This window comes from Lepeophtheirus salmonis, chromosome 10, assembly GCF_016086655.4.
Source record: "Lepeophtheirus salmonis chromosome 10, UVic_Lsal_1.4, whole genome shotgun sequence".
Lineage (NCBI taxonomy): Eukaryota > Metazoa > Arthropoda > Copepoda > Siphonostomatoida > Caligidae > Lepeophtheirus > Lepeophtheirus salmonis.
This window is the reverse complement of record NC_052140.2, coordinates 5,183,682-5,208,474: the sequence shown is the minus strand read 5'-3', so window position 1 is coordinate 5,208,474 and position 24,793 is coordinate 5,183,682. Positions and strand designations below refer to the sequence as shown.

The following is a 24,793-nucleotide window of genomic DNA, read 5'->3' as shown; positions in this document are numbered from 1 at the left end:
ATGCAAATGGGGATGGTGGCAATAACTGAGGTGGATCATTTTTAAACTTTTAAATTTATGATATACATCTACTTCCGAACTTACTCTTACTTTCTGTATTATTTCATTATGTTAAATATGCTTGATCTATTTTTTTTGTGAAGAATAAATAATCCATGAACAATATAAAGATATAAATCTTTTTTTAGAAAAATGATAATTTTAAAAAAAAGTCCTGGAATTATGACATTTAAATTATTTTAGAGTAAACACAATTTATTTTTTTAGATCACTTCCAAATTTAAAAAAAGGTGATGAATTCAATTGCTCTTTGCTCCTTATGGTTCCAGCCCCACTAACGTAATTACAGATATAAGTTTAGGGCCATCATCAGTCAATCTCAATTATCAAAGATTCAATATTTAAAATGATAATAAAGACTTCAATTCGGCCTGAATTAATTATCATGGAAAACTATTCTCTTATATGAAACACCCTTAAAGTTTGACTAGAACATTTTAATAAGGAAAATGAAGACAACGCATTAAAATTTGGTTTTATTTTCTAAGACTGACTGCAGGGAAGGTACGTCAGATGGGGCCAGTTTTAAGTCCCATATAATGAATTGATACAACTCTAAGGATCACTGTTAGATAAACTAATTTTGTGACTTTGAGTATGGTTGAACCTTTAGTAGTTTGGGTATCAAGAGCTTCGCCCCAAAAATATCAAACACGTTATATATGTAGATACTTGCATAAATTGTTTATTTTATAAATATACTTGGAGAGGATGCCCGCATTTCTGGGCTGAATAATGGAGAATATTAACAAAGAATAAGGGTAGAAAAAAAGAAACCGAGGGAGGGATACAGAGGGAAAAGAGAATAGGGGAGAGACAGAGAGAAGGAGAGAGATACAGAAAGACAGAAGGAAAAATGATGTTTTATTTCGGTCAAAAATAGGGTCATAATGACCTCAGAGGAACAAAAAACTTATTTTCTTTTCTTAATGAGCTATACGGTGACATACATGAATCATATTTTTTTAATCTGCCCGATGGCTCTTAAGTTAGAACAATGCTAACAATTCCCAATTTCATGAGAATACGATTGATTACATCATAGCACTGATAAAAACAAATTGCACAATTCAAAAAATCATACCAAACTAATTTCAAAAATTGTTAGGCGGCTTTTCCTCGCACTCTACAAAAATATCTTGTTTGTATCCAATAACAAAGTCATTGATCTTATCTCACAGTTCCACTGTATGCGTTTTACATCTCCAATACCCCTTATATTTCCTGTCAAAAGTTATCATTTGACAATTCCCTCCGTCTCCTCCTCATAAATAATGACGTAACAGCCTCTTGTTTGAGTTTAAAACTATATGTTACATATTATTTTATACATTCAGTGGTCAAACAGAATTATGGTCTCGATTTTGAAAATAAAGGATGGGGAAAAATTCACTACCCATTTTCAAATTTCATCAGACTGCACTTATTTCAACCCTCCTATTCAGGATTGTGGTAAAATGTTTAATTCGACAATTCACGATTTTGCCAGTTGTCCGAATTTCAAAATTAAAGGAGCATTTATCACACTGAATGCCCCAAAGATTACACATACATTTATTAACCCTTTATTGTTATTTGGACTCCCTTCGAAAAACCATAATGGTAAGAATCGAATATTTCACCATGTTATTTCAAGCCACAAAACCTTTATTGCAGAAAAATTAACTATTGTGAAGCCCATCAGAATAGAAAATCTTTTAACAATAATAATTGCGGATGCAGCAAGATATTCATTCTTGTATATCTAGATTTCTAATATTGTTTTAACTTCATGGGACTATGCTGGAGATCTATTAAGATATTATGCCTCTTGTTCAGATAAAAGTTTAAAGTGTCGATTGGTTTGCAATTTTAGAAAGTTTCAAAATGAATCAATTTCACATATTTGTTGATTTTTTTTCTAATAGTTTTTAGTTGCTTAATTAATTTCACAATTTAGTTCCTATTCAATATAAAAGCCGTGCTTTTAAATTTATCTTTTTAAAGGATTTCAAAAATATGTACATACATTTTAATCGAGTAATTTTATTAGTCATTATATGTCTCAAATATCAGAACTGTTTTCATTAGTATAACTTTTTTTCTAGAGACCTAATTATAAACTGAAATGTTTATTTAAATATGAATAAAAAAAAATTGCAATTACTTGGATCTTATTTATTTAGTGATGTGTAATAATGGGTAATGGGTAGTGAAGTGGAACTTTTATCACATTTAGTTTCTTTTTTGCCTTAAACCATTAGTACCGAAGTTGAGATTTTTCTACATGCATTTAAACTGATTATGAACGTTATTTAGATCATTTTTAGAAGTCTTAAGTATTTATTTTTTATAAAGGATTTATGCAAATTAGACATAATCTATTTCTACATTTCGGCGTCATAGTCTATTTTATTCTTATATATTTTATAGCATTATATTCTGAAGTATCACTATGAAGTTTGAATATTGATGAAATCATTGACATATTGGATATATAGCTATATCAAATAATGATATTATCATGGCATTTCTAAATGTCAATAATATATCTAATGGCGACAGTGACAAGTCTGATGAAGAAGCCGTATAATATTTGGATCGTTTGGGTGGACTTCTTTTACAATCCCCAGCTCATATTAAACAAGACAAAGATGAAGACATTGGCTGAAAGATTATATCATATTTCTCAACCAGTTTTTACATCTAATGTACCATTGTCATTCAGTAAATGACATGAATTTTTTGAATTATTTTTTTTTTAGTGAAGAACTCCTTTCACAAATTGTTTTCAAACAATCTTTATGCAATTCAAAATAATAAAATCTCGATACATTTATTAGTCAATTGAAAGTCTTTCTAGGAGGATTAATTCTCTCTGCAACATGCCCTTTAATCAATAAAAGAAAACACAAGTCATCACAAAACTATGTTCCAAAGCTCCTTTCAGATAATATGAGACGACATTGATTTATGGACATCTTATACTAGTTTCACAGTCATGACAACACCCTAGAGACAAAGGACTGAGCAAGTAAATAGAAGACACTTATAATTCACATTAAGAAAAAATTATTGAGCAAATCATGGACATAAGATATTTTTTAACAATTATTTTACGAGCAAAGATCCGAGGGTATCTTGCATCAGTAACTTGTTGAGACAATTGAACGGAAAAGTGAGGCACAAGAAGCCGTGGATCATAGAATGAATATTTTGCTTATAAAATTGAAAGATATAATGAAGTGAGTATTGGTAAACAATTAACTCCACAGAAAATCAACGAGTTTATTCAAAGAATATTATTTCATTATTATATTTCTTTTGGATAATCAAACTTACAGGGGTAAAATACGTTTTCTAAGAGTTCCTGTGTCCAGGCAAAGCTATGTAGGAAATGTAAGGTGCAAAAAATGTGACTTGAATCTCCATACAAAATGCTTTGAATATTACCACACAACTTTATAGACTATATTTTATATAGTTTATTAAAAAAATGTTAACAACAGTTTTCACCATTGTAATTACTAAAAGTATATTGGAAACAATTATAGTAATTTTTGGTTTCTTTTTTCCCTATAAAGTTGAATTGTAGTTTTTTCCCATATGGCAATATTTCAGCAAATTATGATTGCAAATGGTCTGAATTTTTTTGAGTATACATTTAACTAAAAAAAATCTAGTCTAAGTTTCTTAAGCCTTTTTGTTTTAGCAAGTGTTGTGAACTGATCATACAAATACAGGTGTGCGCGTCTAAAACTGAACACTCCTTTAAATTTTACGTCTTGAGGGCTTGACGAGGGGTTCTCTTGTAGACCTTAAGGCCAAGATCTTTCTTAACTAGCCGGTCCATGGTCCTTCTGCTGACGTTGAACTCCCTGGAGAGGCTGCTGACGGTGACCTTGCCTCTCTTGTCCTTGACAGACTTTTTCACGACAGCAACCATTTCGTCCGACCTTCGAGGCTTCGACTTAGATCTTGTGGTCGCCTCAGAAGTCCTTTGGCTACCATGCCGTAAACGGTGGTGCAGTTGCAGTTCATAACCTCAGCAATTTCAGTGGGTGTTTTTCCCCGCGTGGAAAGTTCCAAAATTACGACTCGACGTCTCTCCATATTATCGGCTGTTGTTTCTCTGTTGCTATTTAGATTTAGCTGGAGTGTTGTTTATAACTAGTCAAGACCCTTGCCTCGAAGTATGAACCGGTTTCAACTCAATAAAATCACGAATATGTGCATGGCGTAAAATTTAAAGGAGTGTTCAGTTTTAGACGCGCACACCTGTAGTATTAATATTTTATATATGTAATAATATAAAGATTTATCTATTGTGACATATTGCGTTATATACTAAAAAACGTTGGCAAGGTCGGTTTCAGGATCAAAGATAAAAGTACAAGCTCTTCTTTTTTAATTTATATAATACGTTTAGTAAAAACAACAACAAAGTATTTACTAAATAGATGGCTTTTTAATGTGTATCTCGTGTTGCATAACTGTCATCAGTATACTCTAGATGGTGTTTGAAAGATTAGATTTTCTACGTTAACTTTTTTGACAGTTTTGTGTTGGTTTGACCCTGTATTGCTTGAGCATTCATCAAAGTTGGACACCGGCACAGAAATAATATCCCATATTGTACAGTTTTTCTTCCAACAGGGTGGAAAATGCAAATCAGGAGGCTGAAAAAATGAATAGTGTTTATGCTCTTGATATTCTAATAGCTGATCACGTATAATTTTGGCTTAGTGGATTACGTTCTGCTAATTTTGATGTTAAAAATGCATGACGCTCTGCAAGGCCAATTGTCGAAAATATGGATAAAATGATTGAAATCGTCGAATCCTACCCTCATGTAATAACTTTTTTTGATTGTCAAGGAGATATAGATTAATTTTTAATGGATAATCCTTTGAAAATGAAAAGGTTCTAAGATATTTTTTTACTACACCTTATACATATAAGGAAGGTTCTATTTGTTTTTTAATGATTTCTATAGCCTTTTTAATCCTACATGTCCATATTTGATTTGTGGAGGTTCTTTTAAAAAATACAATTTTCTCTATTTTTCAAATGATCATTGAGAAAAAAAGACAAGTCAATCTTTTTATATTTTCATAAAAAATTATTCTTTATATAGATGTAGTTCATTAATCTATGTTGTTAAGATATTTTCAGATTTTTTTAGGATTTATTGTAGTTTTTGTTCAATTTTATTTTATTCTACTTGTGTTAAAGAAGATTTATTCTTGATCTCCTATAATTAATATCAAAATAAATAAATGTGTCAATAAAATATTTATTAATGACTATTAAAAAAATATACCCGATTCACTACAAAGATTTTACCCAAGAGCCATAAACCACGTGTCTATTAAATTGCGAACTTTTACATCTTTGCGGCCATCATAATATTCCATAACAGCCGAAGCCCAATTAGAATTGGCAAAAATTAAATAAGAAAAAATAAAATTTAGCCATGTTTCAAGTAATATTTCGAATAAATCTTTTCCTAGAAGTGTTCAACAAACAAAATCAGTGAACAAGCTCTATTTTTTCATTAAAAGTTTGGAATCAACTCGTTTTGCCAAGAAATGTTTCAAAATTTTAAATAAAGTTAACAAAATTTTAAAAAAATGTAGCGTCGGATCGTTCCTTCGCAATAGTGTAAAATATATATAAAAAAGGGAATTTCAGAAAATCCAAACCCATATGAAGCTAGTAAATTAACACTTGCACCTGAATCAAACATACATTTTGGAGGCATTATAGTTGAAATACCTAGGGTTGTCCAATTTACATCCAAATCTTTTTTTGGAGTGCGACTTTTTTTTTTGCTGTTGATAGGCTAAGAAATGCTTTTATTTTCTGAAGCTGCTATCAAGAAATATAGTTTATTTATACTGAGGATTGGTTAAGAAGTTATTTGTGGACTTAGAGTAGAATTAAGGATCGACATTTGAATATTTCTAACCTAGGGAGTTGCTAATTAGGAAATTGAATTTATGTTTATTTCTGTACTCGCATTGTTGTTAACAGGTAATCTAATGAAACATCATGACAGCTAAGCTGCTCAACTTCGATCATTTTCAAAATTACCATGTTTCTTTTTTTACACACCCAACATGATTACGATGAAATATATTTATTTAAAAACAATTAAGCGTCGGTGGTAAGTGCTCAGGTTGCATTATCGTGACGAAAAGATAAGAAATAAATCTATTTACTTATCATGATTTTTTTCTATTTAAAAAGTCATTCCATGTAATTTCTTTAATATTTTTTTGCAAAGGAATTTATCTATTTCAATTAATATATTTATAACTGGATATGGATTTTCAGATAATATATTTTCTGTATCGAAGGAAGTTTTTAAAGTTATAAAGACATTGGGTAATTGTTGGTATAGAATGGAAGTTTCTTGGGAAATTTCTGTTGATGGTACTCTCATTGCCTTTGATCCTGATGAACTACTCAACTAAAAGCCCCCCCCCCCCCCCCAGTGCCTTAGAACTGTAAGAGTATTATAAAAAATATGGCATAACATCAAAATGTGAGCTGAAAATATTTACAGGAAATATTGCAGATTGGATTTTTCATACAGGGGTCACTTCCTTGACACGTGCTTCTTATTTCATACAAGGCCCACAAATTCCTTCTTTTATAGGAATTCGTTGAGTGGAAAGAAAAAAGAAACCAAAAAATCGTGACCGAAAAAAAAAAAAAAAAAATCAACACCAAGCGTTGGAAAAACCTTAATATGAAAAAAAAGCAATCAACTAGAAAATAATTCAATAAAATCTCTTAATTATATGTTCATAGAAGTGGTTTCGATACAGGTTGATAGCATTCTTGATACATGCCAGCAAGTCGAATAAAACGGACCGTCAATGTTTTTGATGCAAAGAAAGCTGTGGAATCTTTGTTTCATTTATTTTATTTTGGGAATCGAGTGAGACCTCTAATATCTATGGTGGACAGTATTATAACCCGGTTTCAAACACCGCCAATTTTGCATAATGCAGCATTTGGATTTATTCTGACTCCTTGCATAGGTCTATTCCCCTCATATCCCAGTTTTTTATATTATGATAATAATTTATAAAAAAACTAGGTTAACAACATTCTTTATAGTTGTTGATGTGTTCGTTCAATACTTTGCCTATATATTCATATAATAGAAGTGTATAATTTTGCATTGGGGGAGTATCCTGTAAGTACTTAATTTGATACTTAGAGCTATAGGTTTGGGTCATTACTTATTATAAAAACTTTATTATACAAAATATTGGTTAAGTTCTGATTATTTAACATTATTTAAATGAATGGATTAAAAATCAAGTAAATATAAAGTTAAGATTAAATTTTAGAAGTATCATGCCTTCTATACATTATTTATGATGAATAGCATGTTTTATCATCTTGACCATACAAAAAACAAAGGAAAAATTGTAAAAGGTGGATTTAAAAAAATAATTTCTCCCATTTCACAGGTCTTAGTACTAAAAAAAGTCATCGTACAATCTGGATTTTTCTTGTTCCCAAAAACTGAAATAAGTGGAGACATATATATCAACTTTAAACTTCCAAAATGACATTTCTTCAATTTATGATACAATATGTCATTTCACTGAAAAAACCCTATTATAAACTAACCTTTACTCTCATAGTCAAAATCATGTTTTACCTCAAATATGAAAAAATTAAGATCTATTCAGGATTCTTGAAATTCGTCAATTTGATTAAAGTTTGCAAATCTCTAAAAATGTATGTAGATTCAAGGTACTTAAAAGTAAAATTTCTTATGTGACCCGTAAAGAAAATAACGTGCTAGAAAGGATTTTTCTCAAAATGAAGTGTATTACATTTGTATTCTTTGAAGAGTGATCAGCGTCCCTTCCTATCAGCAAATTATTATATTTAATCCTTTGGAAGCGTTACAAATCGCAATTAAAGAAGCCAAAATAGGTCTTAACAAAAAAAGGATGAGAAATTTATATATTTTATTTGAAACGGACCATATTGAGTTCTATTTATGCCTCTTACAATCAAATAAAATTTTCAAACTATAGTAACATTTTGGGGTATTGAAATTCATCCTACAATTATTTCAATAATAAGCCTATAATTGACTCAAACATGTATATGAAACATGGGGTTGTTTGTAACACTTGTGCTGAAAAACAAAGAAAACTCTTTTTTTTTTCATTCAAAATAGGTTTTTTAAACTATTATTATTTGCTTTAAGGAGCAGAGTCCCCATAATACTCTTGAAGCCATTGCCTAGTTTGTAAAGTATTTTTTGCCATCAAGAAGTAGTGTAAAATAAAAGCACAATTTTTTTATAAAATTCATTGTTTTGGAAATAACAGAATTATCGTCACACATAACACAATTAGACACAAACTAAACGACAAATTGTCACAAAATTTTGACAACAGTCTTTTGAAAGTTGGTACTAACTGAAAATGAGGTGAATTTAAAAAATAATTGCCATTTATGAGTTGATGGTGAGACTTTACCGTCCATGTTTTATACATGAATGAATAAAATAAATTTTCTCTTTCCTTTATTTTTGCCTTTTTACCACATATTCTAATAATTGAGAATTTTCGATTTTTCTCCATTCCTTTATTCAGAAAGGATTATACATAATTGTATTAGAAAATTATATAAAATATCAAATAACATGTCAAAAACTTACTTTGGTCGTAATCGTTCCATCACCATCCTTGTCAAAAAGGAGAAACGCTTCTTTGAACTCAGCAATTTGCTCTTCAGTTAATTCCTCAGTTGCCATTTTTTAAATTTTCTTCCTAAAATATGTAGAAAAGAATCGTATTAAACATGAAATAAGTTTCAAAACTTAAAGCAAATACAAAATTAAGTAATCTGCTCCATTTATATTATAAATGAATGCAAAAAGATTAAAACAGCTTTATAAAAGAGATATCAGAGAGGTATTGGACGGTGGGAGAAATTGGACATGGTTATTACTCGATAATTAAACAATGTGCACTTAAAATTAATGACGCCCAAAGTACACAACTGAATAAAAATACAAGTTTTTGCGTCATATTTGCTAAATTAATACATAAATTTTCCATTTTTATCAAGTCTCCATCTAATTTTCATCCATCTTATTTAGAAATCCACAATTCTTAATAGATCAAATTTATTGATTAGTTTCAATCATTTATGATCTCAAGAGACTGGTATAAAATATTTGACCAACATGTAAGAATGAATATGATGATGCGCTTGCCAAGAATGGTGGAACTATGATTGAAGAATCTGAAGTGAAAACTCCCATAAGTACGTATTATTTGAGATTGATTAGTACATATGGATGACATGAATACAGGAATGGATAGAAGAAACAACGTGTCGACAAGAATTATTTTTTTTTGGAGGGGCCTAGTTCAGGGTCCTAGTTCAGAATAGAATTTTTTTTTTAAAAAGGCGATCATCTATAAGAATTATAATTGGCTTCATTAGAGGCTATATTCCCTTAAGGAAGCATTTAATGATCTTGGGACTGGTAGAAGATGCATCATCCAGACTGTTTGGAGCTATAGATTCATTTATGGGCAGAGTGTGATGGCTTGGAGAGTAAAGGGAGGGGAATATGGAAAATTCTGCTGAATAAATAATAAAAGTTATCTCCATTGAAGCTATAAAGAATAATTTCCTTTTTAATGACATTTTTTTAAATCGGTGCTGTTATTCTTATAGAATGTTTTAGGATCTTGCTTTAGTTTTATAAATTAATGTTGTAAAAAATGTGATTTTGTTAGATCAAAATATATCCAAGTCTTAGGAGTAGACTGGTTTCTGCATTTAATTAGGGATTTCCATGGCTTCAAGGGGAAGTGGCTATCCCATTGATGTACTTGTAAGGAGTGTATTAAGAAAATAACTTTTATTTTCGAATTCGGAAGACTTTTAACAGTGATTGGAGTGCTTGAGTACCCTGCTCCATATTTTTCTCCATATTTACCCTTTTGACTAGTTAACTGTCTCTCAGGGTATTACTGTTAATTCCATTTTCATAGCTAATATTTATTACAGTAGACTAAAGACTAAACACCCTTACTATGCCAAACTCATAATCGAAATTGATTACAAATGTGTCTAATATATTTTTCGATCAAAATACTTTTTTTCAATTTTTTATGCCAAGCATATAAATAAAGTTTGGATTTTTATTTCTAATTCCATCAACTTTCTACTCCTCAGTTTTTTTAAAATCTACCTTCAAATATACGTATACAATTTAACAAAATCAAATACTTAAAAAATTGAAGCTAAAAAACTAAGGGCATCTTTAAAGCCGCAGAACTTGGAGTTAGATTAACTTACAGAGCTAAAACTTCATTTCTATGTTGGTCTACTGTCAATAATGCTACATACCAAACTTAAGTTAAATATGTTGCATCATAAATATTTATCATGGATATTAATATAAAGGCTATATTTTAATAATTAATCACTTTTTTTTTTTTGACAAAAAAAAAAAAGAGCCATTTTTTTAATAAGTAGAATTATTATTAAAAGAAAGAAAGAATGTAATTAAAACAATCTTTATATTAATGGATTAGGAAATGGAAAAAATTATATTTTTACCTCTTCTAACTTATAATAAATAGATCCGCAATATTAATTAATTCCTTAAGAGATTTATTAATAAATTGTTGCAACTCAATCCCTTTTTTTATTTTATAAATATTTAGCTCCTAAGTATAAGAGAGAATCGATTTACAGCAATCCTGTAATTAATATCTTAAAAAATTAAAATATGTTTTTGGGTTATTGAATTGATGTAATCAGAATTATAATTTATAAAACAATATTTTTTTTATAATGCTCCTTTTATTGATAAGATCGAGCTTCACTGATTAAGTATAAATAAAGATTATAGTATTAGCCTTACTCCATCTGACAGGGCCATTGAAGTCCTTACAATTAATGCATATCTTTTGGCCTATGGAGTGCTCGTGAATCGAACATTCATAAATTGAGTTGATGAAAATAATTAAAGTATACGCAAAAACCCTAGCGGACTAAAAAGTCGTTACGTAGCCGACTATATTTTGAGAAATATTGATCATTTTGTCTTTGTTTTGCGTAATAGTTCATAGCTTTGTGTTATCCTAATATGAAACCATTCTAGGTTTATGTCATCCTGATTCCATTGAGACGAGTCGAGTTGTTAAGCATCAAACCGAATCGATTAATTAGAAAATGAAAAAATTGAGAAAAATGAGGTAGCTAATACACATATTATTGCCTACTGCCAATTTGTAAATTCATATTCAATACTTGAGCTTGGATCGGATGGTCCATTAAAATATCAACACATTGAATTTTAAACTTAAAAAAGATATAATTTATTAATTAACAATAGAATTTCAACAAAATTAATACTATAAGTAGATGTTTGTCTAAACTCTCTGAATCATTTATGTAGCTGACCTTAGCTACAATGATGGCTTACAGGAGGCGGTAGAAGACCTGGTACCCGATGCGGATATACTCCTTTGTCATGGTGTTCCAGTGCTGGCAAAAGAGGCTTTGATGGTTTCGGTGTTTGGATGACGGACACTCTGCAGGCCTTCCCCTCGACATGAACTCAAAAGTCGAGGGTGTTGGGATCAGGGCTGTAGGGGTGGGGGGTGACAAAAAAAGAGTCTTGTAACAGAGGAGATGCGTTTATTTTATTTCTGGTGTCAAGGGGCGTATCTCCATCCTTGCAAGGCTCTTTCCCATCATTTTTTTATAGCTCTATGGAGAGTCTAATATAAAATCTTTTGTGATCTCTTGTATAGGCCCTCGTGAACTAAAGGGGATTGGCTTGGGCCGTTTTCTTTACCTCCTCCAGGTCCAGTGTAGCACTTTTGACAGAGCTCTTCTTCGTCTCCAACGTTTCAGACTTGCTGACGGTCTAGACGGTGGTCCTGCAGATGCCCAACTGCATAGAGTGTGGGAATAGAAATTCGTCAATCACGTTCAAGTGTCATTTTCTCAACTTGTGCGTTTATTTTATTTTGTTACTAATTGTTTCTTCTTTAACATATGGGAATGGGGATTTATTTACAACACTCAACCTACATTACTTAATGAATTAGTAAGTGATCTGATTTCAATGGACCATCTGGTAAATCGTAGTCAGTTTTTGTTTGTAAAATAGATAATAACCGAAAGTTAGCATGGACATTCAACAATTTGAAATTTTTTTGGGAGGAAAGCAGCTAAGATGTTATGATTTTAAATTAAATTAGCTGCGAGCAGCTGTGAGATAAAATAAATTAACACAATTCCTAGAGGATATCATTATGCAAAGATATGTATGCGGATTTATTCAACTCTGAGTCCAACAGGGAACTAAACTTTTTAACAAATCGTCAGCATTACTCTTCGTCTTGCAATGACACTCACACTCGTGTCGAACCTTTATTATCAAATATTCTCGCCTCAATAAGGATAATTGCTTTAGTGAATAAATAAAAAAACTTTTCAAGTTGGATTTACAACAAAAAATAACATGCTCAACAGAGCTTCAGATTTACAATCCTAAAGATATCCTTATTTAGACATAAAATGTTAAGCATATGTCAGTCAAACTTGTACGTTGTTAGCTTCTACTCAAAAAATAAAAATATGTACATACATGTCCATTTTAATATCATTTGCTTTAAGGGAAATAGGTAGTTTGGTTTCTAGGCATATATTGAACACACATAGCATAACGATTTTATTGATATAGCAAAAAAAAAAAAAAAAAAAAACAACTTTATAACCGAGACATAAATAGTTTTTCTTAACACATAATATCTCCATGTAAAATATATATTTTTTGAGATAAAAGTTATTTAATTCCTATAGTACATCTTCTACATATTGATGAGATGAGTTATTTAGAACCATAGCCCTAGGTACAAGTCTATACATACATGAACGATTAGATGATTTTGGACAGTTTGATATCTTATCAAAAACTTAATTTATTGCAAGTAGCAATATATATACTTTTTGAAGTGTTGGAGGAGGTGCTTGCAAACATATTTGTTCCCCCATACCAAATAAACAATCCTTATGCAAAGGGTAAAGTGTTTCCATTGAGGAATTAGCTCTCGCAATATTATTGATTGCATTTTCCTCGTGATCGATGTGATGGGACTTTCAAGGTCTCTTTTGGGGAGCGTAACCTATTTCGTCCATACTAGAGGTCAATGGTGGGATTGATGTCATGATCTTCACTTTCTCTTGGAGATGTTTGATTGTACCATATCCTAGGTATCTTTTATGTTCTGGTTGATGAGTTACCCGTACTCTTATGTGAACAAGCTTCAGCATATCTCTCAGTCCTTGAGTCAAAGAGTTTCATTTCAGAAACAAAAGATTAATTTTGATTTGTTGTTATCTTGATTGATATCCTTCGAAGTCTTCTTCACATTCTATGAAACAGATGTTATATTATATATTGTACCAACGTCTTTATGGGTCTCTGTATTTTCTACAGAGGGGATGTTGTCTAGAAGCACTGTCTGTTTGTCTTCTGATAATTTTTCAGAGGTTGGGTATTTGAGGGCAGTTTTCTCATTATAGGAAGCGTTTTTAATAACCTTATACTGATTTTTTTCATTTTGATGGCCTCCAATCCTTAGTTCAGCGGAAATTTATTGAAAATATCGAACATCGTCAGGAGTCCTCTTTATTGGGAGGCAATTTAATTATGCTCGATCACATAGTGGAGATTACCATCAATGAATTTTCTCACATAGTCCGTGTGTAAGACTGTTAAAGGAATAATAAAGAAAATTCAGATTGGTCTGACGGGGAATATTGGAATTAACCTGATCCACATGAACCTCTACCAATATGGCTTCGAAGTAACCATCGAAAAACTTAGTTTGGCATCGATGGTTATGTCTAAGCTCTTAACACTTATCTCTGGGGCGTGCTATAAGAATGTTAACAATTAACAAAGAATAGCAGAAGTAGAGTTTAGATTAGTTCAAATAAAAACAGTCTCTTAATTCTTTTCAATTCTTACATTTTTGGTGGCATTTTTTATTTTTTGATTCTAATTTTTTATACGGATAGTTGGTTATTGTTATCGTATTTCTTCATGATTATTTGGGTAATATGTATTATAATTTCTTAATTAATGGATATATAATATACGTATTCGAATAGGGCAAGGGGTAGAAAAATAATAATATGCAAACTCAACTTCTCATCTGTTTTGTGTATTATATGTTATGTCAGTATTTAGCAAAACACACACACACCTTCAAAACAAAGTTTTCAGTGATTATCATTACTCTCACTGTCCTAAGAAGGAGTGAGTGGGGTGAAATAACCTAGTTTTTTTGGTACTGTATTAGCTACGGTCCTTAAAGGTTGGTGAATATATCAAATCCTGATTTATGGCACACTTTCTTCATTTATACCCCCATAAAAAATTTAATGCTTATTTGTCCGATATATTTTTTCAGTTTAGATTCTTTAACCTAGTGTTGTCTCAGTTCTTATTTTTTTCTCTTGATTCCAGTTTTCGTACCTGTCTTTTTAGTGGTTACGACTAGTCATTTGGACTGCTAGTACTAAAATTGATTTAAAAAAAGATGAAATATAGTTCAGTGACGTCATGAAAGACAACATTTTACTAAGTTTTTGGACTGATATGGATTAATTTAAAAGGCCCTTGTTTATCTGTCCTTAGGATGTCCGAAATATGATAAAAAATATAGACGTTGATTTGTACTGGAGACAGATTTGTTGACATAGACAAGATCTTTAGAGTTTAATTGAACACTGATAACAACATTATACATATATTTGAAGTTACTTGAACTTTAGAAACAGGCAGTGTAAAACTCTGAAAAGTCCTTACCAAACCCAAGATCAAGGAAATAAACTCTATTATTTAATCTAATCCTTCAACAATAATAATGAGGCATGCAAGATACATAACTGAGAAGACTATGAACAACTTGTTCAAGATATATTTGAGCTTAAAAGGCATTTGGAAGTTCGATATCCACATGTTGACTACCTTACAAGAACAGAAAGAAATTGAAATTCGAAAAAAGTTTTGGCCACCATCACCCCAAACTGGAATCCATTTGACTTCAGTATATGACAGCAAGTGGAAGCTAGAGCCTGTTGCATTTATCATAAAAATGCCAATAGTGTACACCCTCCATTGCAAAGGAATGGAACAACATGTCTGAGGAGTACCATATATACTAAAACTATGCAAGTCCTTTAGGCCTTGATTGGAAGGTTGTATTGCTTTGTATTTTGAATAATAATTGTAGATATTAAACAGATAAATAAACAAAACGTTAAAAAGGATTCCCCTGATTCGTCACTTCTTTTTGCTAGACCCATATAGGGGCCGGCAAAAGTATCCAGACTATTTCTAATAGATATTTTTTTAAATGCAGAGCGTTTTTCTTGCTAATCTCTAACTTCAACCGAAAGTACTGTCCATAGACAACAACTTTACAACTTTTGTTTTTATACTTAATCTGTTCAGTTTCACCATAAAGCAGCAAGATGTCATCTGTAAAGTCAGTACTTAATTGTTTGTGGCCAGCAAACAAAGGTTACAAAATTATGCTAGAATTATTTTGTATGACGTCCGAAAGCGACTGGAAGAAGGCAAAGGTATTTTTCTTATGTGGTTCACAGAAAAACAAAACGCGGACAAGTCTCTTTCTGGCTGTGTTCAAGAGGACCATCCATGCAAATTCTTGAATTTCAATTACTGCTTATGCTTGGAGGATATCTATCTAGTAGGATACGGTGGCCAGGGCCATCTAGGACGACCTTGGCTTGAAGTCCTAGTAGATAGGAAGGCGTCACTTTCTTAGAACGAAGATGACATACATCAGGTTGTAAAGAGGCAAATAACTTTGCCAAGTTTGTAAATAAAATCCAGGCATCATAAAGCTATTCAGTAATGAGTCAAACTTCACCTTCGACGCTGCTGACAATCCAAAGAAAGACAGTTGGACGGCCCAAGAGGAAATGTTCCTCTTGTGATGAAGACCAAGTTCCCGTCAGAAATAATCGATCACCATTGACAGTAATGATTGGTGATCAATGTCGAGAGTGATTATATTCTACAGATAATTGTTCAATTTAGATTTCATATTTAATACACTTTTTGCCTTAAAATGCCACACACAAATATTTAAACTTACTTGAAAATGTTATCTAGATACTTATGCCCACCCCTGTACATCTGTAAATGGTTAAAGCTATTCACATTTGATGAAATAAACGTTATTTATGTACATAGTAAAGTATATGGTATGTAAAATATAATATTTCTTACTTTTTTGATGTGAAATATACGTATGTAGTATAAATTAAATATGGCAAAAAATAATTTATTTTCTATAGTATTTAAAATATTTATTTTTAGAATTTGCATTTCTAATATTACACATTATACATATATCTATTCATTTTTTCTTATAAGGAAAAAAATGATCTCATTTTATCAAAATTCCTACGTACAAACTTTGCATATGAATACGGGGTGCGTAGTTGAAATCTGGAAACTTATAAAAGAGAGGAATAAGGTTCCATTGACACCCATCACAAAAAAAATAAAACAATCAATCGATAAATGGGGTCTCAAAGAGACAAAAGAATCCAAATTGTGTCTCAACTTCGCGTTGAATACACACTAACAGTGATCCAAAGCTTGACTAAGGCAAGCAACAGACTCATTGCAACGTAAAGAAGACCATTAATGACAGGATTTGTGTCGAAAGGAGGTCTGGAAGTGGTGCCCAACACAAAATAAATCTGGTTACATCATGGAGACTGCACGAAAAAGTAAAAAAAAAAAAAATACTTGCAAGCTCATACCAAATAATTCATCATTACAAAGGTGAGGGAAGAGTTTGACGATGTTCGAGGGTCCGTTATTGACAAAAAATGTTATATAGAACTTCCTCGTTTGTTGTCAATCGCTTTAATAATCTACAGTACGTACAGCAGGCTAGATGCATCATCAACTTCAGCGATTAAAAGACGTGAGCAAACACAAAGACATCAGTTACCTTATCTATGGTCCAGTAAATGAGGAGGACTGCACCCTGAATAATACAGCAGCATCGGTCATGAGATTGATATTTTTTGCATCCGTGTAACTGGCGATGCCACTCATCTATTTTAAAAAAGGGTACAAGCTTAATACTACTGACTATGGCAGGGAAAGTTTTTCAGGAATGAGGTATATTAACAAGGCTACAACGTGTTTTTAGAAGACCTGCATTCAAATTATGGCTGACAACAATATGGTCACGATACTTGCCATATGCAAAACTAATATAATTTTAATTTTGTCTCCTTGTTGATGAACAAATTGTATTTGTATGCCACTTGTCAAATGTTGCAGCTACCCCCGTAACCAAGAAAGGTTGGATAAGTTAAAAAATATTTAATTTGGAATAATTAGAAAATATCATACTTAAGACTCCTTTAGCGTAGAGTCTTATTAATTTCATTTGTTAACACTACATTAGGATTTTGAATTTTATACAACCCGAGACTTTAAGCAATCCTTCTTATTTCCTTCAATCTACTGTTTAGGGTATGCTCCTGAACATTCCATCAGAATATATTCAATTTTATATTTAACCTCATATTACTTTGTTTCTTATTTGTTCGTAACTAAATTAAGCCATTTTTATCGAGGTTAAGTGAATTTAATCAACCTTTTTGATTAAACGTTGTTCCTGCATTTTTCAATTTGATTTCTTGGATTCTCTTTTCCGTCAATATAAGGAATTGTGGCGTATAACGGCAGCTACAAAATTATAATATTGTGGCTATTATTTTACATCATACATGCAGCCTCATAAAAGTCTGAGTATAAATTTGTTCCTCAAAACTCGCATAAAGTAATAAATATTCCATAAATTTTTTCTATAAAAAATATAGATTTAATATTTTTACCTTAAAGTTACCAAATTATATGTTGTTGAATCTGAAACTCATGCTATTACCAAGATTAATATACATACAAAGTTATACCATTACGCTTTTCCGACTGATGTTTGACTTCCTCCACACTTTTTAATCGTGGCATCATAGAGTATAACTGTTATCAAGAGTACCTATATATCGCCTTCCTTGACTGTCACTATTTGAATACAGTTGTTATAGTCAATGACGTCAAAATCTGTCTGTTTTGCCTAGTAGTCGGGATGGTACATCAAATCAAAAATTCCAGTAAGCCCGATTACATGATGGTCGAACCTTGTATTTCTATTAACCTTGGCTGTTACGATGATTTTAAAATAGATACTTATTTCTCTGAATGTCTTATATACATACAAGAATTCTTAGCAATTTAATTGATATTTACGAGTGAAAAAAGTACTAAAACACTTTGAGTGTTAAAATGGGTAAATGATAATGGTTGGCCCGGTATAATAGTTGTACTATAAATCTAATTAAATACATTTTATTTTTTTTACTTTTTACCAAGTTCACTAATCGCGTAATAAAAAGAAGGCTGATTAACGGGAAGTTAAATAAAAGCTTATACAATGAATATTATTTTAGTCTATCATATTATTTCTTTATTTTAAGTAAGTGTTAGATGTCTTTGCTTTTACCTCCTTCAGCTTGACGTTACCGCTGCAATCAACTTATTATTTGAATAGTGAAAGAAACTATCAAATAATGTTTTGTTATATCAAAGTAATGTGCTCGTAAACTTATATTTTAATGTATAAAATCTGAGGGTTTTTATATAAAGAAAATATGTTACCTTTTACAAAAGAAATTAAAGATTATGAATTAATATATTTTAAAGCTTTTTATACTCTTTTTAGTAGGGGAGACTGAAGACAATTTCAAGACTTTTTGGTTAAATTACTCCGAGTTGTATTGCTGGTTCACTGAAGTGCGAACACAATCATCTAGCACGCATAGTTTATCCCTTTTTTTATTTAATATTATTATCTCGCAGTCCATCTTTACAGGAATAACCCTTTCTATTTTTGAGGAACTTTTGACTAAACCTCTCATTTGCCAATAATTAAAAGTATTTTCTTATTATTTCTTCTCCTTCAAGAAAAAAAATGGAAATTAGAGAAAAGAGAAGGTGCGTATGATATTAAAACGGTTTCAACTGTTTAATGTTCAAATCAGTTTTAGTTACTCAGTTCAAGTTCAAAACATATCAATTTAAGTCAATTAAATAGGAATGACACACTAAGAATGCAAAGAGCTCACAATTGTATTTTATTGCCCTATAATATACGGTTCGAACTTGTGGGTAAATCAAACTGATTCGAACATTTAAACACAATTATTGAAGAGAAAGAAATTATAAGAAAATAGTTGAAATTATTAAAAAAGGAGTGCTTTTGTCAAAGAGTTCTTCAAGAATAAAAGAAGCTATTGCTGTATGAAGGAATTGAAGGTTAATAATACTAAAAAGGGAATATTATGCGGGCTTACTGAGTTTGTAAGCATTTCAATTAACACACTTTTAGACTCATCAAATTTTAACTCGACATATTCATTTAACTGAAATAATAATGAATTATGCGAAGGTAAAGAAAGTTGCATATGAAGTGACATCTTGCATTGGAAAAACATTAATAAGACAATTAATCTACACAAGTTAGCGGGCGAGTCTTTGCCACTCTGTGTTTATTTGTATTTATTTAATAATTAACCCTCCTTAGTGAAAATTCTATTTTTTTCAAACAATGTGCCCTAAAGGTTTCCCTAAAAATTAAGAAATAATTTGTTATTATCATTTTAAAAATATAAATGACATTTAAATGGAATTACAGAAAGTTTTTTTAAAACCTTGAGTATCGAAAATCCTTGTTCACTAACGAAGGGTTAATTATATTTCTGAGCTATACCATAAGATTTTGTGAAAGATTCTTTATATTGCCTCCCTTCAGATATCCACTCTTTCTTCTAATACAATTTCAAAGAAACTCTAAGCTGGGTTGACTTAGACCCACCAAATTTTAACACAACAAACCAATATAAATGTCTGCTCTTACTTTATTTTTTTTCTTCTAATGTTCCTCTAATTGGGTTGATGGAGTTACATTGATTAACTATAAATAAACATTATAGTATTACAATTACTCCATCTGCCCAAGAAACATTTTTTGATGTCCATAAATATAATATATATTTCCTTCTCTAGGAACGTCCGAGGCGCAAACCTACGAACAGGGAATAATTTTGACGAGTGCCTTGTCCATTGAGCTACGTCGTTCCATAACTACTATAGCTAAGCTACTATTTAATCTGTTTCAAGGTTATTTTAGTAAAAAATAATAAAGTTTGCTGCGTATATTGTTGCAACAGTTAAACATTTTTTTTTGGTTCATTTAACGGAAGCTGTTTTGACTCAGACATAGTGAAGTGGGAAAACTTTCACATGCGACACCATGCGTAAATTTTTCTACTTTTATCTTACATATTTATAAAAGTTGTTGCAGCTGCTTATTAATTAAAATCATTTTTTGATGGGTCTTTTGAACTCCTTACTTTTTAAAATATATACTCCATATTAATTAATTATTTGAATGAAACTTACTTCATAAGAATCTTGTACAAACAAAAACTGAAGTTTATATTTTATTTTTAAAAGGGAAATTCATCAGTTTAATAATTAATTCAATAGTTTTTCGAACAATTATTTAAGTAAAAACTTTAATATATATCAACTCATTTTCAGTTTTATTTGCTCATTTAGTCAGTTGATCATTTTTAACAAAATATATTTTTTTTTTTAGAGATTGAAGAGTTGATTAAAATACCTCTCGACATTGATTTAAAACTACAGCTCCGACAAATGTTAAAGCTTTATAACAGTACAACGCACAAATTAGTTTACCAAGAGGAATTCCTTAACAATAATGATCTTTTTCACTACAACAAGTTGTCTGATTGGAGATGTTACAGAAAGTATTAGAACTCATTCTAAAGACATTTGAAGAATATGTGGCAAAACTATGAAATAATAACGTGAGTACGTGGCATTGCTCGGAGTTATTATGTGTCGACAACAAACGGATGCAAACAATTTTTGTTTGACAAATATAGATATGAATGTTTAGAGATGCTGATTGAAGGCATTTTGGGTATGAAAACGAAAATTTTGTATGGTAACCCGGATAATTTGAAAAACACTTTTTGAAAAGAACAACTTCGCTATAATTTTTTTCCATTAGATCAGCTACAAACAGCTTTGACAAGGGAGGAGGCGGATAAGAAAATAAATACTTATATAGGAACAAATTACTCTGATGTGATCCTCGATTTTACTCTGATTCTAGCAAGAATCAGCCAATTATAACTCATCAAAAAACCTCCAATGTATTCGTATTTTGTAAGCACACATAAATGTTTATTCTGGGTTTGTATCAAAATCTATTTAATAGAAAAGGAATTTCACCCCTCAGAAATTAATTAATAATGACAACAATTTAAAAAAATGTAATTTACTCTTCAGTTGGCTGACTGCAAAAAAGCTGCATTCGTTCCTTGCTAAATAGATCATGTAGTACAAAGATTTTAAGAACATATTCAAAAATGAGTCATCGGCAAACAAAAAGATGGACCAACAAATCTCGCTTTATTACAATAGCTTTGATTTTTTTGTTTAAATAAGATGTCCTGAACTTTAGCTATACTCACTTTTCCCAACATTCGTAATTCTTAGATGTTAAGTGCACACTCAGAAATGACTACGTAGAAGCCAAACATTAATATATTCTTAATTATGTTCCAACATTTTACCTTGTCCTCTAAATAAAGGGTGTAAAACATACGACCCAAGGGCTAATCCGGCCCACTTGGAGTTTTTTGTACGGCTCAGGAGATAAATTTGCATAAATCATCGTAATTTTCTGTACAATCTGTGATTCCTATATTATCCACTGGGCACACAGTATTTTAGTACTCGTAGACAAAATGAAAGCAACACTGGGCGGAACTAACAGCAGTAGGTTGTAGCATTTGAGTCTGTTTGGGATCTGTTGACTGCCATTGCATTATTAACTTTTCCTCTAGCCTTGCACCTTATTAGTGAAATGTGTTTGTCAAACAGGAAAAAAAGTGATAAATCGATAGTTCATATATATTCATAGAGGTGAGTGGAAAAATAAAAGGAAAATTCATTTAATAAATATGTTAATAAATAATTTATTATTCTTTGAACTAATTAACTATTAGTATTAGTGACTAATACAAAGAAAATAAAAGTAAAGTTATATTTAGTTTTATGTGGATTTGCAATGTTATTTACTTGCCCGACTGTTTAAGATCAAATTAATCTGTGTTCGGCCATTAACTCAAAATTAACGCTAGGTAATTATGTCTTGAACTATTTTCCCTCAGGACATTTTGACTCAAGGAATTTCTCCTTAATATATAAATAAATTGAGATTAATACGTTGATTCTGTTATTCTTGGTTAAATTTGATGTTCCCTTAGGAAATTTTAATCAAAATATGTAATGTGTATTACTCTAAAACTCATTTGTTTGTAGTTTTCTGAGGGGAAAATGATGGAATGCGCAGACCAACAAATCTCACTTTGTAATGAATCCGGAAGAGAAATAAAGTAAGTAATAAAATTAGTATAATAAGAAAAAGAAATACAAACAGCAACGATTCGAATAGAATAATTACTTATTACTTCTCTATTAGTAATTATTATAAGACATGATGGATGATTCACACTAGAAACGACGGATGGATCATTATTCCAACAGAAAAAAAAACCCACAACATTTAATTCATTTCATAGCAATGAATATTGCAAAAAATATTTAAAAAATTCAAAGGGAATATAAAGTTCAACCAAAAATAAATAATAACAACATATTGATTTCATTTATATATATATATTCAGATGAAATATTAGGCAAAATTACCGGGCATCGAGTCTAACAACCCTGCTCTAAATATTTCATTGTCTTATATCATATGTCTAGAAAAATAAAAAGATGTTTAAAGGGATTCCGAATGAGATCAAGTAGATTCAATTCAAGCATTCAGGATTTAATGTTATTGATAAAGTAATAGCCCAATAAATTAAAGTAGAAGAAAAATCAAATCGATATATTCTTTTTTATTAAATGCTTACCTATCCATTCATCCAGGAGCATTTACTACAGTTCTAAGAAAGTGATTTAAACTCAATGAGGCAGATTTATCTTTATAAATATAACTCTACTCATACGTGCATTGAATTCTCATTTAAAGCTTATAGCATTCATAACGTTTTGTATATAATAGTTTAATGCTTTATTTTCCTTACTTAATCGAGAAACAAACGCAAAATATATCCATTTATTGCAATATTTGATAATAGGGACGGTGCATGTAATTCCTATTTTGATAAGTATATGAAGGGATACATTGTAGCTACGTCATTTAAACTACAAGTTTCTGCCTTATAATGAACAACCCGGAATTGCCCTGAGTAATTAGGGATCGAGAACAGACACACTTTGCTCTAATAATATACAGCTGTTGTTGAACAACGAAATTTGAGCTCATGTACAGGTAAGACGTTGTTTTTTGTTTAGATGACATTTAAAAAAAGGGCATTGATAAATAAAGTATTTAATCTGAATTCGGTGAAAAGGTAGATTGTCCTTGTTGTCATCCAGCCCAGATTAGATAATGTTGAGAGTACAAATTTCTTAATCCAGTCAAGTCCTTAGTCTGGCGAATCAGAAAGGAATTCGACGAGTGGGGAGGTGGTTATGGATCTATAGCAAAGAGTGCTGATCACAAGATGAGGTCAGACTGTCAGAAGGATCTAAATTGCATTGCAAATTTGTTCTATAAGCTCACCGGACCCCATCCCCATGTGAGCTGCAGTTGAGCAATTCACCAACAGATCTTCTTGCATTATAAAATCTGAGCAGATGTCAAGGATCCGGGATGAATTCAATAATCTACTAATGGAGACTGTCATCAAGATCAGCTCCCGTTTTTAAGGTCATGTCGAGGACGTTATTGACACCAAAGATAGTTATATTAAATAATAATAATTTTTTATTATTCCGTTTTCATTTGGGATTAGTTTATATTAAAATCTGATGATTGGTGAAGAAGAAAATCCACTTAAAAAAATTGTGTTAGTTGTTAAATAGAGATTACATCCTGGAAAAGATGACCTGCATCTAATCTTCAATGTTACTCTGCGCTGTTCAAGAGCCAAATCAGACGTAGTTCCTCATTACATAGATGTAATCTTCTCAGGAATGAAAGAATAGTAGTAAAAGCTTGAGAAAATAAAAGACATGGTTCCCGTTGCCACCAAGAACAACACAACTCGAATGGTAAGAAATGCTTAGGATAAATTACCCTCAATATTTATGTAATCCCCTTTTCTTTTCTGTTTTAAGATGACATCCTTAGCTTACACATGCTCGTTATAACCCCGTTTTAAAATCACATCATTTACTTCTTTTTGTATTTGCACTCCCATTTACTTTTTAATATGACACGCTCAGCCTAAATTACATATAAATCTTACCAGACAAACTTTACTCATTAGTATAAATACTGAATTATAATAATTAATTTGAATATGTTTTCTGGACTTAGACGTAGAAGACTTATCATTGTTACATTTGTGAATATTTCCTCAAATGGAAAACCAATATAAACTTCATTTTAGGTACACCATAATTAAAAGTTGAAAATGCTCAATACTTGAAAGTTCT

At 30.9% G+C, this 24,793-nt stretch overlaps 1 protein-coding gene across 2 annotated transcripts in view; it reads right to left on the bottom strand.

Moving 5' to 3' along the window:
* Nucleotides 1-24,793, bottom strand: part of LOC121125449 (calmodulin-alpha) — a 115,340-nt gene that overhangs the window by 4,397 nt on the left and 86,150 nt on the right. Inside the window, exon 3 of one of the 2 annotated variants that reach the window (XM_040720650.2) lies at nt 8,741-8,852. The exons of the other annotated variant lie outside the window; for it this stretch is intronic. Within the exon in view, the coding sequence (XP_040576584.1) occupies nt 8,741-8,836 (96 nt within the window). The 5' untranslated portion in view covers nt 8,837-8,852. The remainder of the gene's footprint in view (nt 1-8,740; nt 8,853-24,793) is intronic. 2 annotated transcript variants of the gene reach the window in all.